The sequence below is a fragment of the Myxine glutinosa genome, chromosome 7, assembly GCF_964187855.1.
Source record: "Myxine glutinosa chromosome 7, kmMyxGlut1.1, whole genome shotgun sequence".
NCBI lineage: Eukaryota > Metazoa > Chordata > Myxini > Myxiniformes > Myxinidae > Myxine > Myxine glutinosa.
Window position 1 is genome coordinate 147,117,639 of NC_136267.1, and position 15,479 is coordinate 147,133,117.

General features: G+C 43.7%; 1 protein-coding gene across 2 annotated transcripts in view; it reads right to left on the reverse strand.

Moving 5' to 3' along the window:
- LOC137415615 (activin receptor type-2A) overlaps positions 1 to 15,479 on the reverse strand; it is a 187,618-nt gene that overhangs the window by 34,079 nt on the left and 138,060 nt on the right. For both annotated transcript variants that reach the window (XM_078782392.1, XM_078782391.1), the window contains exon 8: positions 12,509 to 12,623. In XM_078782392.1, the coding sequence (XP_078638518.1) occupies positions 12,509 to 12,623 (115 nt within the window). The remainder of the gene's footprint in view (positions 1 to 12,508; positions 12,624 to 15,479) is intronic.

Genomic DNA, 15,479 nt, shown 5'->3' on the forward strand with positions numbered 1-15,479 from the left:
TCTTATGCAACGGACGCGACTCGAAGGCCCCGAGTGGGAAATAGATAAAGGGATTTCCCTGAATCTTCACGACAGCCGCGTTGGGCTGATCGTTTACCGTTCTGTATTTTACGAGTGAGTAACTCCGGAAGAGAACGAGTGATTCCCGGATCTCGTGGATTGGAACCGTGAGTCAGATATTGCCTGCGTCCTGTTTGGAGCTTCTGGGGCCGACAGTTCCTGCAGGCCTTGTGCGGTGTATTCCACTCTGTTACCCTCCGAGTCCCGGAGATCGTCGATTGGAACCGCGAGTGATCTTGCCTGCGTCCTGTTTGGAGCTTCTGGGGCCGACAGTTCCTGCAGGCCTTGTGCGGTGTATTCCACTCTGTTACCCTCCGAGTCCCGGAGATCGTCGATTGGAACCGCGAGTGATCTTGCCTGCGTCCTGTTTGGAGCTTCTGGGGCCGACAGTTCCTGCAGGCTTTGTGCAGTGTATTCCATTCTGTTACCATTTATGGTTTTTGTGATCGAGCCAATAAAGCATCGTGCCTTACCCCTAGAAGGCCGATTAAAACACAATTGTGTTTATTGAGTTCTCTCTGTCCACTCCGTGGACTACTTGAAGCCCGGACATTAACGTCCGTATTCCGTGCTGGGAACCATTTCACAGCCGGGATCGCGACAAATGGGTTGCTCGTCCTAGGATCCTTCAAGTGAGAGACATTCGAATTGAGACGGGAATTCGGCATCTGCATCTTCTCTGCATCTTCTCACCAGCGGACGCCGTCTTGGAGGAACTTTCTCGCCGTAGGACGCTGTCTTGGGTGGTGCTTTCACTGCAGAATAAGTGAGCCTCGGATCCCTCCAAACAACCGACAAAAAAAAAAAAACGTGAGTATTTGTACGTGGTATTTTTCTCATTGGCAATTTGATGTGCGGGTGATATTGTGTAGTTCGTGTCGTATTTCCCCAACAGAGCGTTGTGTTTGAGCGTTGTGTTTTGTGCCTTGTCTTATGATAACTCGTAGCCAAGCTATGTCGACCAGAGAAGTGAGAGTTCAACCTGATCATGTTGACAGTCACGTGGGTGGCGATGTGAGCGACGCAAGCAGCCTTGACCCGGTCACTCAACCCGAGATGTTAGGAAGCGATTCCATCATGACTAAATGCATGCGTTCGCCCTTCTGGACCGGGCTGACTCCGGTTCAACAACTTGACATGTATAACAGGGAGAAGGACAGGGCAGAGGCAGAGCGTGCTGCGGCAGCAGAGGGAGAGCGTGAGAGAGAGAGAGAGCGTGCGGCAGCAGCAGAGGCAGAGCGTGCTGCGGCAGCAGAGAGAGAGCATGCGGCAGCAGAGAGAGAGCGTGAGAGAGAGAGAGAGCATGCGGCAGCAGCAGAGGCAGCAGCAGAAGCTGAACACGTCAGAGAGCATGAGTTGCGAATGTTGACTGAACGACCGCGGGCAGAGGGGTCTGCTGCAAGAGTCCCGGAAACTGTTCATGTTCGTTTGCCGGACTGGACGGGAGACACGAAGCCAGAAGCGTATCTGGAGATGGCGGAGAAGTTGTTGGCTGCCGGTGGCATTGATGAGAGCTTGTGGGTCGGCCATCTTGTGAGCCATCTATCTGAGAAGGCGAGGGAGGTATATGCGAGGATGGCAACCAAGGACGCAAACAAATACAGGGCATTGAAGGCCGAGATTTTGAACGCCTATGCGGTGTCCGCGTGTATTTATAGGAGAAATTTTTTCAGCTGGACTCGTCAGTCCAGTCAAACCTATGAGGAACATTCGCGGGCCTTGTTGGAACAGCTGCAGAGATGGTTCAAGGGGAGCAAGGTTGAGTTACCTCAAGCGGTTGCGGAACTCCTGGTGCGTTACCGTATCGATCAACAGCTTCCGCCTGACTTAGCATTGTTTCTTGTCGACAAAGACACTGTTTCCTTGGCAGACTGCGTCAACCTTATTGATAAACATGTTTTGGCGTGCAAAATGCTGCAAGTCACGCAGTCGCGTCGTAAGACGGAGGAGTCTGCGATCAAGACCGCCCCCCGTCTGCCCGGCGGCTGGATCGAGGGGAGGGGTTCTCCGATGCCCTCCACTGGTGGCGGTCGCGAGCCGCAGACCAGGGCAGGGCCCTGGTGCGATTTCTGCAAACGCGTGGGGCACGGTGAAAACCGCTGCTTCTCTAATCCCGCTAGTCCGGCCTACCGAGGCAACCCTCCTGTTAAGTCGGAGGGAGATCAGTGGAGCTCATCCGCCGGGCCCTCGCACACGACGGTGGCATCGGTGACCGAGGTCACTGCCACCGAGGCTAATTCCATTCATCCACTGTACCAGGATTATTCAGGGACAGCCTTAGTGGGTGGCCCTGATTCGATGCTGAAGTTTGAGGCCCAATACCTTCGGGATACTGGGGCGACACGGTGTGTTCTCCGGGCAGGGGTAGTTCCGGCCTCTCAGATGCGTTATACCGGCGAGTATACCCTCCTTCGGGGCATTGACCGGGTTCTTGGCCGGTATCCCCTTGCCCTCCTCGAGGTCCGGAGTGACATTTTTAAGGGTCCAGTGACCTGTGTGGTGGTACCCTACTACCCGATACCCGGGGTCTCCTTGCTGATTGGCAATGATGCCATGGCCAGGGAGGAGTCATTGACTCTGACCTGTGGGGGGGTCACTAGATCCCAGAGTAAACAGGCGGAGAGAGTGGCGGAGTCAGACATATCTTCACTCTGGCCCGAGGAGCCTAGCGCCTTGACTCCAGTTCCCGACGGTGACGTTGCGTCAGCTGAAGTCCACCCGAGCCTCCCGTCAAGCCACCCTCAGGTGCCGTGCTCCTCAGGGACCGCTCCCGCCATGTCGCGATTCAGCAGGAACGCTAATGCTAAGGTATATGTGGGAAACCTGGGCAATGGAGCAGCGAAAGCCGAGCTAGGGAGGGTCTTCGAACATTACGGACCACTCCGCAACGTATGGGTTGCTCGAAACCCACCTGGATTTGCAGTTGTTGAGTTTGAAGAGCCACGAGATGCTGAAGATTCGGTCAGAGCCCTTGATGGAAGGTTAATTTGCGGATCGCGTGTGTGCGTCGAGATGTCGAATGGCATGTCGCGGCGGCCTCGTTTCAGACGCCCTTTGGTCCGCAGGCCTTTCGACCCGAACGATCGATGTTACCAGTGCGGTGAAAGGGGTCATTACGCATATGACTGTTGTTCTCGACACCGGAGGAGTACCCGCCGCTCTAGGTCTCGGCCCGTTTCCTTCCTGTCAACGCTTCCCCCAACTTGAGTTTGGCCCCCTTGCCTCTCTATTGTGCTTTGTGTGAAGTGTAACTCTTGTAGGGTAGATATTAATGTGGTGTATGGTGTTAAAATTTGTGTGTGAAAAAAAAAAAAAACCAAACTGGTTCATTGTTAACCTGTTAATTGCGTTAATTGCCTGTTAGCGATTACCGCCATCATCTTGCCATGTGATTTGCACCTACTACAAATACTGGTTTTAAAAACGCCGTCTATTCGACGGGGTTTTTACTTAGGGGGGGAGGACTGTGAGAAACCACCGGTGAAACCACCTGTTCTCACCCAGATTTGGTGCCCCGCCCACCGCGTGACGTGGCCTCCTTGGAGCCTCACGCGATCGGGAGGCGAGTCGGCACGTGATTGGTGGAGAGTCGAGAGAGCGCGGTCGCCATCTTATGCAACGGACGCGACTCGAAGGCCCCGAGTGGGAAATAGATAAAGGGATTTCCCTGAATCTTCACGACAGCCGCGTTGGGCTGATCGTTTACCGTTCTGTATTTTACGAGTGAGTAACTCCGGAAGAGAACGAGTGATTCCCGGATCTCGTGGATTGGAACCGTGAGTCAGATATTGCCTGCGTCCTGTTTGGAGCTTCTGGGGCCGACAGTTCCTGCAGGCCTTGTGCGGTGTATTCCACTCTGTTACCCTCCGAGTCCCGGAGATCGTCGATTGGAACCGCGAGTGATCTTGCCTGCGTCCTGTTTGGAGCTTCTGGGGCCGACAGTTCCTGCAGGCCTTGTGCGGTGTATTCCACTCTGTTACCCTCCGAGTCCCGGAGATCGTCGATTGGAACCGCGAGTGATCTTGCCTGCGTCCTGTTTGGAGCTTCTGGGGCCGACAGTTCCTGCAGGCTTTGTGCAGTGTATTCCATTCTGTTACCATTTATGGTTTTTGTGATCGAGCCAATAAAGCATCGTGCCTTACCCCTAGAAGGCCGATTAAAACACAATTGTGTTTATTGAGTTCTCTCTGTCCACTCCGTGGACTACTTGAAGCCCGGACATTAACGTCCGTATTCCGTGCTGGGAACCATTTCACAGCCGGGATCGCGACAATATATATATATACATATATATATATACATATAGATATATATATATATATACATATATATATATATATATATACAATATATATATATATATATATATATATATATATATATATATATATATATATATATATATATATATATATATATATATATATATATATATATAGTTACGGACCGCGGATAAGATGTTGTTTTGCCGAGCGGATGGCACCGCGGCCCTAACAGTTACCCTGACTAACCCGATTCCTGAACATTGGCCGAATCGCGCCACAGATATTCAATGGGGAAAAGACTAAAGCGAAGGATGTGAAGAAGAAGAAAGACAAAGGGTAAGGAATACAAATATAATTTATTTGCTATTTACAAGACCAAAAAAACCAAGGAGAAGGAAAGATAATAAAATAATATACAGAAGAACTCAGAGACACAGTGCAATGCTAGCTTACCTACAGTCTTAATTAAACCCAGGACAGAACAAAGACAGACTCACGCAGGGAATGATGATAGGAATGGCAGGAGGTGGATGGCTGGAGGGAGAGGAAGGTCCACTGGAACTGGGTCATGGTCGGGCCGGGAGCGGCAGCTCCATTCCTCCGCGGCCATGGTCGGCACCGCCGTCAACGCCCAAGCTGCGGTCGTGCGAGCTGCCGCGGGACGAGCTCCGCCGGTCGAGTTAAAGCTGCCTGGTGGAGCCAACGCTGCTTGGTGGAGTTTAAAGCTGCTGGTACTGCTCGTGGTACTCCTTTTGCTTGCTCTCAGGACTCTCTCTCAATGCTTGCTCTCAGAACTCCTTCTCCCTCCTCTCTGCTCTGCGCTGCTTGTGTACTGCCAACTCTCTGACGCACCTCTCTTTGCACGTCTCTCGCTTGGTCCAACCACGCACTCGGCTCTTGCGCGCGCGCTTTTATAGCGCCTCAGGCGATCAAGCCGCCGGCCTTCAGGACACGCCCCTCGGTGAGCTTGCTTCGGCCCTGATTGGTGGGCACAGGCCCTCTGACTCCACCCTTGATGACGATGGGCGGGCACGCCCTTCTTCCCCGAGCTGAGCACATGCTTAATGGCGGCAATTGTAGTTGGCAATGCGAATGGCAATTGACGAAAAGGGAATGTGAACGGAATCTACTCTTATTTCACCTGGTGCAATGGAGTGTCATCTTAATGGAAGACAAGGCCTTACCCTAATACACATAATAAGGAAATAAACTACTGAACAGGGATATTATGGTGTCCTTCATGTATGCTTTATGGAACTAACTACGGGAACGCCCTTTGACCTTTATACAACACTGGAGTAAGGAGGGCGATATTTTAACAACAATTTACACTACAACAACAAAAAAAACAAACCATTCTCATATCCACAACTATATATATATATATATATTTGTGAGCTGTGAGAAGGATATCTCAAAAGGTTATGGATTATTCGATTTTGGTGAAGATCCAGATCCAGATATTACAATTTCTGAAGTGATTCTTCACTATTGAGAGATGGGGCCCAAAAATGATGTATAGCATATCGCAAAACGTTGTGGTTGGATTATGACAAAACCTGGTGGATGAGTTGGTTAGGTGAGAAAAATAAGCAATTCGATTTTTGTTCAACTCTGGATGCAGACCTGGCCTATCAGTGGGATACAAAATGTAAATTGTTCAGCCTGGCAGAGGTATGTGCTCTCCTGGGTGCCGTTCTTGTTATTATTATTATCTCTGCCACAAAAAACTGGATGGAGGTTATATTTTCACCTGTTTGCCTGTCTTCCTTTGAGCAGGATATCTCAAAAGGTTTTGGACAGATTCAGAATACGTTTGGTGCACAGGTTGGGTGTTTGACAAGGACAAATTTCAATCGATTTTGGTGAAGATCTGGATCCGGATACAATAATTTTTAAAGTAATTCTTCACCATGGAGAGATAGGACCAAAAATGATATACTGTATAGCATGATATCTCAAAAAGTGATGGATGGATTCGGATGAAACTCAGGAGACAGGTTGGGTGTGTGACCAGGACGAATTGGTTAGATTTAGGTGAAGAACTGGATCCCGATACGAGAATTTTGCAATTAACCTTGCCAACGGAGAGGGTATTGCATTTGGGGCAGTTTGTTTGTCTGGTTGTCTGTCTGTCCGTTTGTCCACACAGAATGTGCTAAATAGGCCACAATCGCCACCTAGCGGTCACCAGTAGTACACGTTCCCTTTTTTCGACCAAATAACTCCATAAAGTATGTACAATTAGAATGTGAGCATGTGAGTATGTACATCTATAAAGTATGTACAATTAGAATGTGACTATGTATGTACATCTATAAAGAATGTACAATTAGGATGTGAGTATGTGAGTATGTACATCTATAAAGTATGCACAATTAGAATGTGAGTATGTGAGTATGTACATCTATAAAGTATGTACAATGAGTATGTGAGTATGTACATCTATAAAGTATGTACAATTAGAATGTGAGTATGTGAGTATGTACATTGTACATCTATAAAGTATGTGCAATTAGAATGTGAGTACATCTATAAAGTATGTACAATTAGAATGCGAGAACGTCTATAAAGTATGCACAATTAGAATGTGAGTATGCGAGTATGTACATCTATAAAGTATGTACAATTAGAATGTGAGTATGTGAGTATGTACATCTATAAAGTATGTACAATTAGAATGTGAGTATGTGAGTATGTACATTGTACATCTATAAAGTATGTGCAATTAGAATGTGAGTACATCTATAAAGTATGTACAATTAGAATGCGAGAACGTCTATAAAGTATGCACAATTAGAATGTGAGTATATCTATAAAGTATGCACAATTAGATTGTGAGTACATCTATAAAGTATGTACAATTAGAATGCGAGTACATCTATAAAATATGTAGAATTATAATGGTGAGTACATCTATAAAATATGTACAATTAGAATGTGAGTACATCTATAAAATATGTAGAATTATAATGTGAGTACATCTATAAAATATGTACAATTAGAATGCGAGTACATCTATAAAATATGTACAATTATAATGTGAGTACATCTATAAAATATGTACAATTAGAATGTGAGTACGTCTATAAAATATGTAGAATTATAATGTGAGTACATCTATAAAGTATGTACAATTAAAATGTGAGTACATCTATAAAATATGTAGAATTAAAATGTGAGTACATCTATAAAGTATGTACATTTAGAATGTGAGTATATCTATAAAGTATGCACAATTAGATTGTGAGTACATCTATAAAGTATGTACAATTAGAATGCGAGTACATCTATAAAATATGTAGAATTATAATGTGAGTACATCTATAAAATAATGTACAATTAGAATGTGAGTACATCTATAAAATATGTAGAATTATAATGCGAGAACGTCTATAAAGTATGGCACAATTAGAATGTGAGTATATCTATAAAGTATGCACAATTAGATTGTGAGTACATCTATAAAGTATGTACAATTAGAATGCGAGTACATCTATAAAATATGTTAGAATTATAATGTGAGTACATCTATAAAATATGTACAATTAGAATGTGAGTACATCTATAAAATATGTAGAATTATAATGTGAGTACATCTATAAAATATGTACAATTAGAATGCGAGTACATCTATAAAATATGTACAATTATAATGTGAGTACATCTATAAAATATGTACAATTAGAATGTGAGTACGTCTATAAAATATGTAGAATTATAATGTGAGTACATCTATAAAGTATGTACAATTAAAATGTGAGTACATCTATAAAATATGTAGAATTATAATGTGAGTACATCTATAAAGTATGTACAATTAAAATGTGAGTACATCTATAAAATATGTAGAATTATAATGTGAGTACATCTATAAAATATGTACAATTAGAATGCGAGTACATCTATAAAATATGTACAATTATAATGTGAGTACATCTATAAAATATGTACAATTAAAATGTGAGTACATCTATAAAATATGTAGAATTATAATGCGAGAACGTCTATAAAGTATGCACAATTAGAATGTGAGTATATCTATAAAGTATGCACAATTAGATTGTGAGTACATCTATAAAGTATGTACAATTAGAATGCGAGTACATCTATAAAATATGTAGAATTATAATGTGAGTACATCTATAAAATATGTACAATTAGAATGTGAGTACATCTATAAAATATGTAGAATTATAATGTGAGTACATCTATAAAATATGTACAATTAGAATGCGAGTACATCTATAAAATATGTACAATTATAATGTGAGTACATCTATAAAATATGTACAATTAGAATGTGAGTACGTCTATAAAATATGTAGAATTATAATGTGAGTACATCTATAAAGTATGTACAATTAAAATGTGAGTACATCTATAAAATATGTAGAATTATAATGTGAGTACATCTATAAAGTATGTACAATTAAAATGTGAGTACATCTATGAAGTAAGTACAATTAGAATGTGAGTACATCTATAAAGTATGTACAATTAGAATGTGAGTACATCTATAAAATATGCACATTTAGAATGTCCGGCCTATCAGTGGGATAAGAAACAAACGGTTCAGCCTGGTGGAGGTATGCGCTATACCGAGTGCCATTCTAGTGTATATTATTGTTTTTCCTTTTCTTTCTTTCTGCTCTCATTTTTTTTTTTCTTTGCTTATTTTCAACAACTACATTCACACACCTGCATTTATTACCTCCGCTACCAAAGTGGATGAAGGTTATGTTTTCACCCCGTCTGTTTTGTCTGATCGTTTGTCTGTCCGTTTGTCTGTGAATAAAATATCTCAAAAAGTTGTGGACGGATTCAGACGAAATTTGCAGAGATGTAGCGTATGTGACAAGGACGAAATGTTTATATTTTGGTGAAGATCTGGATTCGGATCTGGCTACTCTAATTTTTGAAGTGATTCTTCACCATTGGGAGATAGGGCCAAAAAAGATACATAGCAGGATATCTCAAAAAGTTATGGATGTATTTGGACAAAAACCTGTTGGACAGGTTGTGTGTGTGACAAGGAAGAATCGATTCAATTTTGGTGAATATCCGGATCCGGATCCAGCTTGAAGAAATTTTCAGTTATTTCTCACCATTGAGTGATATGGCCAACCAGGCGGAGGTATGCTTTCTACTGAGTGCCGTTCTAGTTCCTTTCTGAGCCAATTCCCTTCAAATTTAGCATGGAAGTGCCCTGTTCGATCATTCAAAGACAACTTTCCATTTATGTCCACTTAGTCTCCATTCTCATTTTATGGGGTCAAAGCAGAAACACTGAACTTCATACATTTTGCTTTGTCATTGAGTGAATATGGATGCAATTTGGTACTGACATGCTTTCAAATAGTCCCTACAATAGTGCGTAGAAAATTTTCGGATCATTCATTTTTGAGATGATGAAGGTGTCAAAGATCTATCCATTCCAACTACCACAAAGACAGAGCATTTCACCATGCAGAGCCTCGGCAAGGTATGTTGATTCTATAGTACATCACAATAACAGTAATGGACTCACTCACTCACTTACTGATTGATATATGGCTCGGCGACATTAACGTTTCGTTTTTCTTTTGGGAACGTACGAGGCTAACAAGTTACCAAATAAATTCCCACATCCATTTACATCATGTAGCCTGGTGTTGGCTTAGCGGTTAGGGTGCCGGCTTGGGATCCTAGGATCCTGGGTTCGAATCCCGGTCGATCGCTGAATTAACGCCAGGGGGGTTGACTCAGCCTGTCATCCTTCCGAGGTCGGCTAATTGAGTACCAGCTTGCTGGGGTGAATGATCCCGGTGTGTACCCCGATTTAGAATAGGTACACCGTATCCCTGCGCATCGAAGAGCGTGACCAAGGGTTGGCGCCAGGAAGGGCATCACGGCCATAAAAACATTGCCTCAAACAGGGAACCATGATTGTCATGGGGCCCGCAAGGCTAACCCCCGCTCTAGCGGGGAAAAATGGCCTTAAAAACGATCATTCATTCATTCATTATTCATCCATTTACATCATGATAAATATGTCAGTCATGGTTAGTACACTGTAAAAGTCAGCTCTTCGATTCACTATTCATTAATTCATATGTGAATGAGCAGGATACATACGCAGAAATGACACAATATATAAAGCAACAGATCAATAGTCTCCAACTTGGATACATACACTATCAAGATAAAATAGAATATTTTTAAAATCAACGTGGTTAAATTAGACATTAAAATGGTCTGGTTGAATGTAACAACATTGCCGAATCCTGTCTAAGGCCTACTGAGCACTAGTCCCGCCCTGTAGGCCTTGCTGCATACCTCAAACCACAGGCAGTATGGACAAACACATTCGGGAATGGGAGCAGATAACTTTGGCATAATCGACACCGAAGGTTTTAAAAAAAAAAGCATAAATATATATATAAAAATAACCACCTTTAGAGGCATTTTTCCCCGCAAAGCGGGGGTTGGCCTTTTTCGGGAACCGTGGTTGTTGTTGTTTTTCGGTCCCCTTTTTGAAGCAATGTTTTACGGCCGGATGCCCTTCCTGACGCCAACCCTTTTTGCCGCCTTTAACGACAAACAGGGAATTACCAGTGAGCTGGTACTCAATTAGCCGACCTCGGAAGGATGACAGGCTGAGTCAACCCCCCTGGCGTTAATTCAGCGATCGACCGGGATTCGAACCCAGGATCCTCGGATCCTAAGCCGGCACCCTAGCCGCTAGCCCAACACCAGGGATTGGCGCCACCAAAAAAAAAGCATAAATGATATGTTATATTGGACAACTTTGACGAACTGTGCTTCAGACCAATTGTGGCAGAACACTGAAGTTGATCTGCGTGCAAACTCACTGACACATGTGCGCACATGCACATAGAGATTGCAATATCCTCTCCCATCCCTTCGGCACTGACGCACACACCGATAACGAAACCTTCTCTCATCCCTTCAGGAATGGGAAGGGCTTAAAATGTGGAGTTAAAAAAGGGAAGAAATTCTTTGGATTCCCATACCACCTACATTGACATGGGAGGGGGGGGGGGGGGGGGGGGAGGGAAGAATGGGCAGGGTCGTCAACTTGAGAAAAGTAAAAACATCTGCACAGGGCATTGACACTGGACCACCACCTAAATAGAGCAGTGTTCAACGTTCACACAAAGTTTTCCCAGTTCGCTTTAATACAGGTATTGGACGCTGCCGTTTGTGCCAAACAATGGCTTCATCAGCAGGATACATACAATGGTAAATGACAAAATTGTGGAATACCCTTGACTTTGAGCCAAATATCAAAACAAATTAAAGGGTGCTAAAAACAGAAAATCCTTCTTTAAAAAATTGAGATGAAAGAAAAAAATAATAATAAAAATAAACAGAACTAGACCGGCACTTGGTAGAGAGCATACCTCCACCGGGCTGAACAGTTTACTTTTTATATCCCACTGATAGGTCGGATCAAGATTAAGATCTTCAACAGAATCAAATCAATTCGGCCTCGTCACACACCCAACATGTCCACCAAGTTTAGTCCAAATCCGTCCATAACCTTTAAAGATATCCTGCTCACAGACAGATAGACAGTCAAACAGACAGACAGGCAAAAACAGGGGTGAAATCGTAATAAAGGCCGGCAAAGATAAACATGCTTTACAGCTACTGTTTCATATCATAAGCAAGAGTAGATTAACCATTCACAAGGAAGAATTGATTCAGACAAGGAGAAACCCCAAGCTTAATAAATCATCAATTCAGGGAGAGAACTTCATGGCACATTCATACGGATCACCATGCAAAAGGGAAATAAAGGGCATGAGTGTGTGTCCGAAGGAGGATTACTTTCTATTATTTGACATGCATAAGAGATTATGGGAGATAGGGGTCTGTGGAGGGGAGGAAACACTATTATGGAAGGGAATTTATTATGGACCAAGTGAAATGGAAAATTGAGGTGGGAGGGGTAACGGAAGGGAGGGGAGTTGAGGAGGCGAGAGGGAGTGGGGTGTCAAAACACTGCCATTTTGCATTCATCATAAACAGGTAGCCCCTTCGTTTTGCCAGAGCAAGAGGGATAGATAACATGGAAGTGGCATGTATGAAGCCAGAGGAAGGAGTTAAGAGTTCAAACCAAGCTGGGCTGAATGAAACAAGAAAGAAGAACAAAAAACACCTTCTCCACTGCTTACCTGTCCATGCATGTCCCCAGGTGGCTTTCCTGGTTCAAAGCTCACAGCCAGTCCCAGATCTCCGATGCAGGCTGTCATGTCATTTTTCAACAGCACATTCTTGCTTTTGAAATCCCTGCAATGTGTCAAACAGCAGGATTTGAACACAATTTATGTGATTCATTGATACATTCTATCCCTTTAACATGCTTACAATCTGATGCACGACTGAGTGATACTGTACAACATAAGGATATATATTAGGCACAGTTGACTCATTAAAACAAACTCGTTGAGTCATTGTTGAGATGGATTTTGGAAAGATAATTACAAAAAGTATCAAAAGTTTTTCCCAAAAATTTGTTTTTTATATTATTTTATCAAAAACATTTCTCGAAATTCGAATCCAACATATTGTTTTGTTTTTGGGAGTGCGTTGTGGTGGGGGTTCAATTATTAGTCCCCTACCAGTATACACCGGAGGGGACTATAGGTTTGCATGCCGTCCCTCCATCAGTCCGTCCGTCCGTCCGTCCGTCCGTCACGCAAAGAACAGTTTTCCGGACTTTTTTTCTAAACTCTTAATGCTAATGATTTCAAACTTGGTACATGGTTTCCTCATGATAAGTTACAGATCAAGTTCGAACTTCACGACGTTTCGATCATTTTTGACAAATTTATGGCACTTTGAACTTTGGTAATTTCCCCCAACAGTTTTCCGGACTATAATTTGGAGTGCGGTAAGTCAAAGGTGTTAATATTCCTTGTTTTAACTCCAATTTACATTCTTTTTCCCCTTTTAGTGAGAAGTAGGGGTCTGTGCAACCATTCATGAACTTTATTTGGTGCAAATCGGAGAATTTTTAGCCGAGTTACCTCAGACGGTGAGTTGGTAATTATATAATGCACACAGTGCAATACGTGCAGGCTGCTCCGTGGAGCGACCTTGCGGGCTTATTTGAACTCCAATTTACATTCTTTTTCCCCTTTTAGTGAGAATTAGGGGTCTGTGCAACCATTCATGAACTTTATTTGGTGCAAATCGGATAATTTTTAGCCGAGTTACCTCAGACGGTGAGTTGGTAATTATATAATTCACACAGTGCAATACGTGCAGGCCGCTCCATGGAGCGACCTTGCGGGCTTATTTTAACTCCAATTTACATTCTTTTTCCCCTTTTAGTGAGAAGTAGGGGTCTGTGCAACCATTCATGAACTTTATTTGGTGCAAATCGGATAAATTTTAGCCGAGTTACCTCAGACCGTGAGTTGGTAATTATATAATTCACACAGTGCAATACGTGCAGGCCGCTCCACGGAGCGACCTTGCGGGCTTATTTTAACTCCGATTTACATTCTTTTTCCCCTTTTAGTGAGAAGTAGGGGTCTGTGCAACCATTCATGAACTTTATTTGGTGCAAATCGGATAAATTTTAGCCGAGTTACCTCAGACCGTGAGTTGGTAATTATATAATTCACACAGTGCAATACGTGCAGGCCGCTCCACGGAGCGACCTTGCGGGCTTGTTTTAACTCCGATTTACATTATTTTTCCCCTTTTAGTGAGAAGTAAGGGTCTGTGCATCCATTCATGAACATTATTTGGTGCAAATCGGATAATTTTTAGCCGAGTTACCTCAGACCGTGAGTTGGTAATTATATAATTCACACAGTTTTCCGGATGACAGACTGCCGGTAGGGGACATGTATTGCAGCGCAGCGCAGAATTGAATGCTTGTTAGAATTAAGGGATACACCCGAGTTTGTTCATGTAAATTTGAGGACTTTCTACCTTGTATTAAGGCCAAGTGGATAGTGATACGTCATCTAGTGTGTGCATGCCACTGGGAGAGGCTGTTGCAACTTTGTGGCTAGAAAGGTTAAGGATGTCTTGTCACGTGTGTGTCTTTCATGTCAAGTCGGCCGGGGGCCTGGCGACAGGAACGCCTCGGACTTTAATGTCCACGTCGCAGCTGTTCTGCTCCAGGAGCTATACTGTTCAATTGGGACCTGGAACCTTTCCTGCCTGGGATATCCTAACTCTCCCAGTTTTTGTGTGCACCTTTCCTTTGGGGGTTAAGTTTATTTTACTGTTCCTTTTAGGTATCATGATTATTCATTCATAGTCTTCATCAGCGATTGCCATTTATGTTTGTTTTATGTGCATTAAATATTTATTTATTTCCAAAGGCCCATGTGTGCATTTCTTTCTGCCATCGTTTCCATGCAAACTCGTTTCGGTTTTACCGACTATCTCCAGAGGGGGAATTCGTTAAAAGAGGAATAACGAGCGTGTTTACACATGCTCGTTAAATCGCGAAGCACTCACAACAGCTTGGGCGGGGTGCTCCGTGCTAAATTCAGCCTTAAGCCAGCAATCTTCCGGTGAATGACCTTGCCGTGTGCGATCCCCCCTCCCACCCTCCCCGTGTTGCTTGTGGTTTTGCGTGGGGGCCAAGCACGTGACCATATAGTCAAAGTAAAGTGAAAGAACAAACTTTTCTGAGATTAACTTTTTTGAAACTTTTCTTTTCTTTTCAGCTATAAACTGGCATGCTGTTGTTTGAAAGGCAAGGCGATGCATCAATGTGCCGTCCATTGGAAGATGTTAAGCTAGAGCACCGTTTTTTTTCTTCTTTTTTTTTTGTATACTGAATCGAGGCTCGTGAAAGAGCTGACAACCACGAGGGAAAGACAGCGCAGGGGGACCACGAGGGAAAGACAGTACAGGGGGACCACGAGGGAAAGACAGTACAGGGGGACCGCGAGGGAAAGACAGTACAGGGGGACCGCGAGGGAAAGACAGCACAGGGGGACCACGAGGGAAAGACAGTACAGGGGGACCGCAAGGGAAAGACAGTACAGGGGGACCGCGAGGGAAAGACAGCACAGGGGGACCACGAGGGAAAGACAGCACAGGGGGACCGCAAGGGAAAGACAGTACAGGGGGACCGCGAGGGAAAGACAGCACAGGGGGACCGCAAGGGAAAGA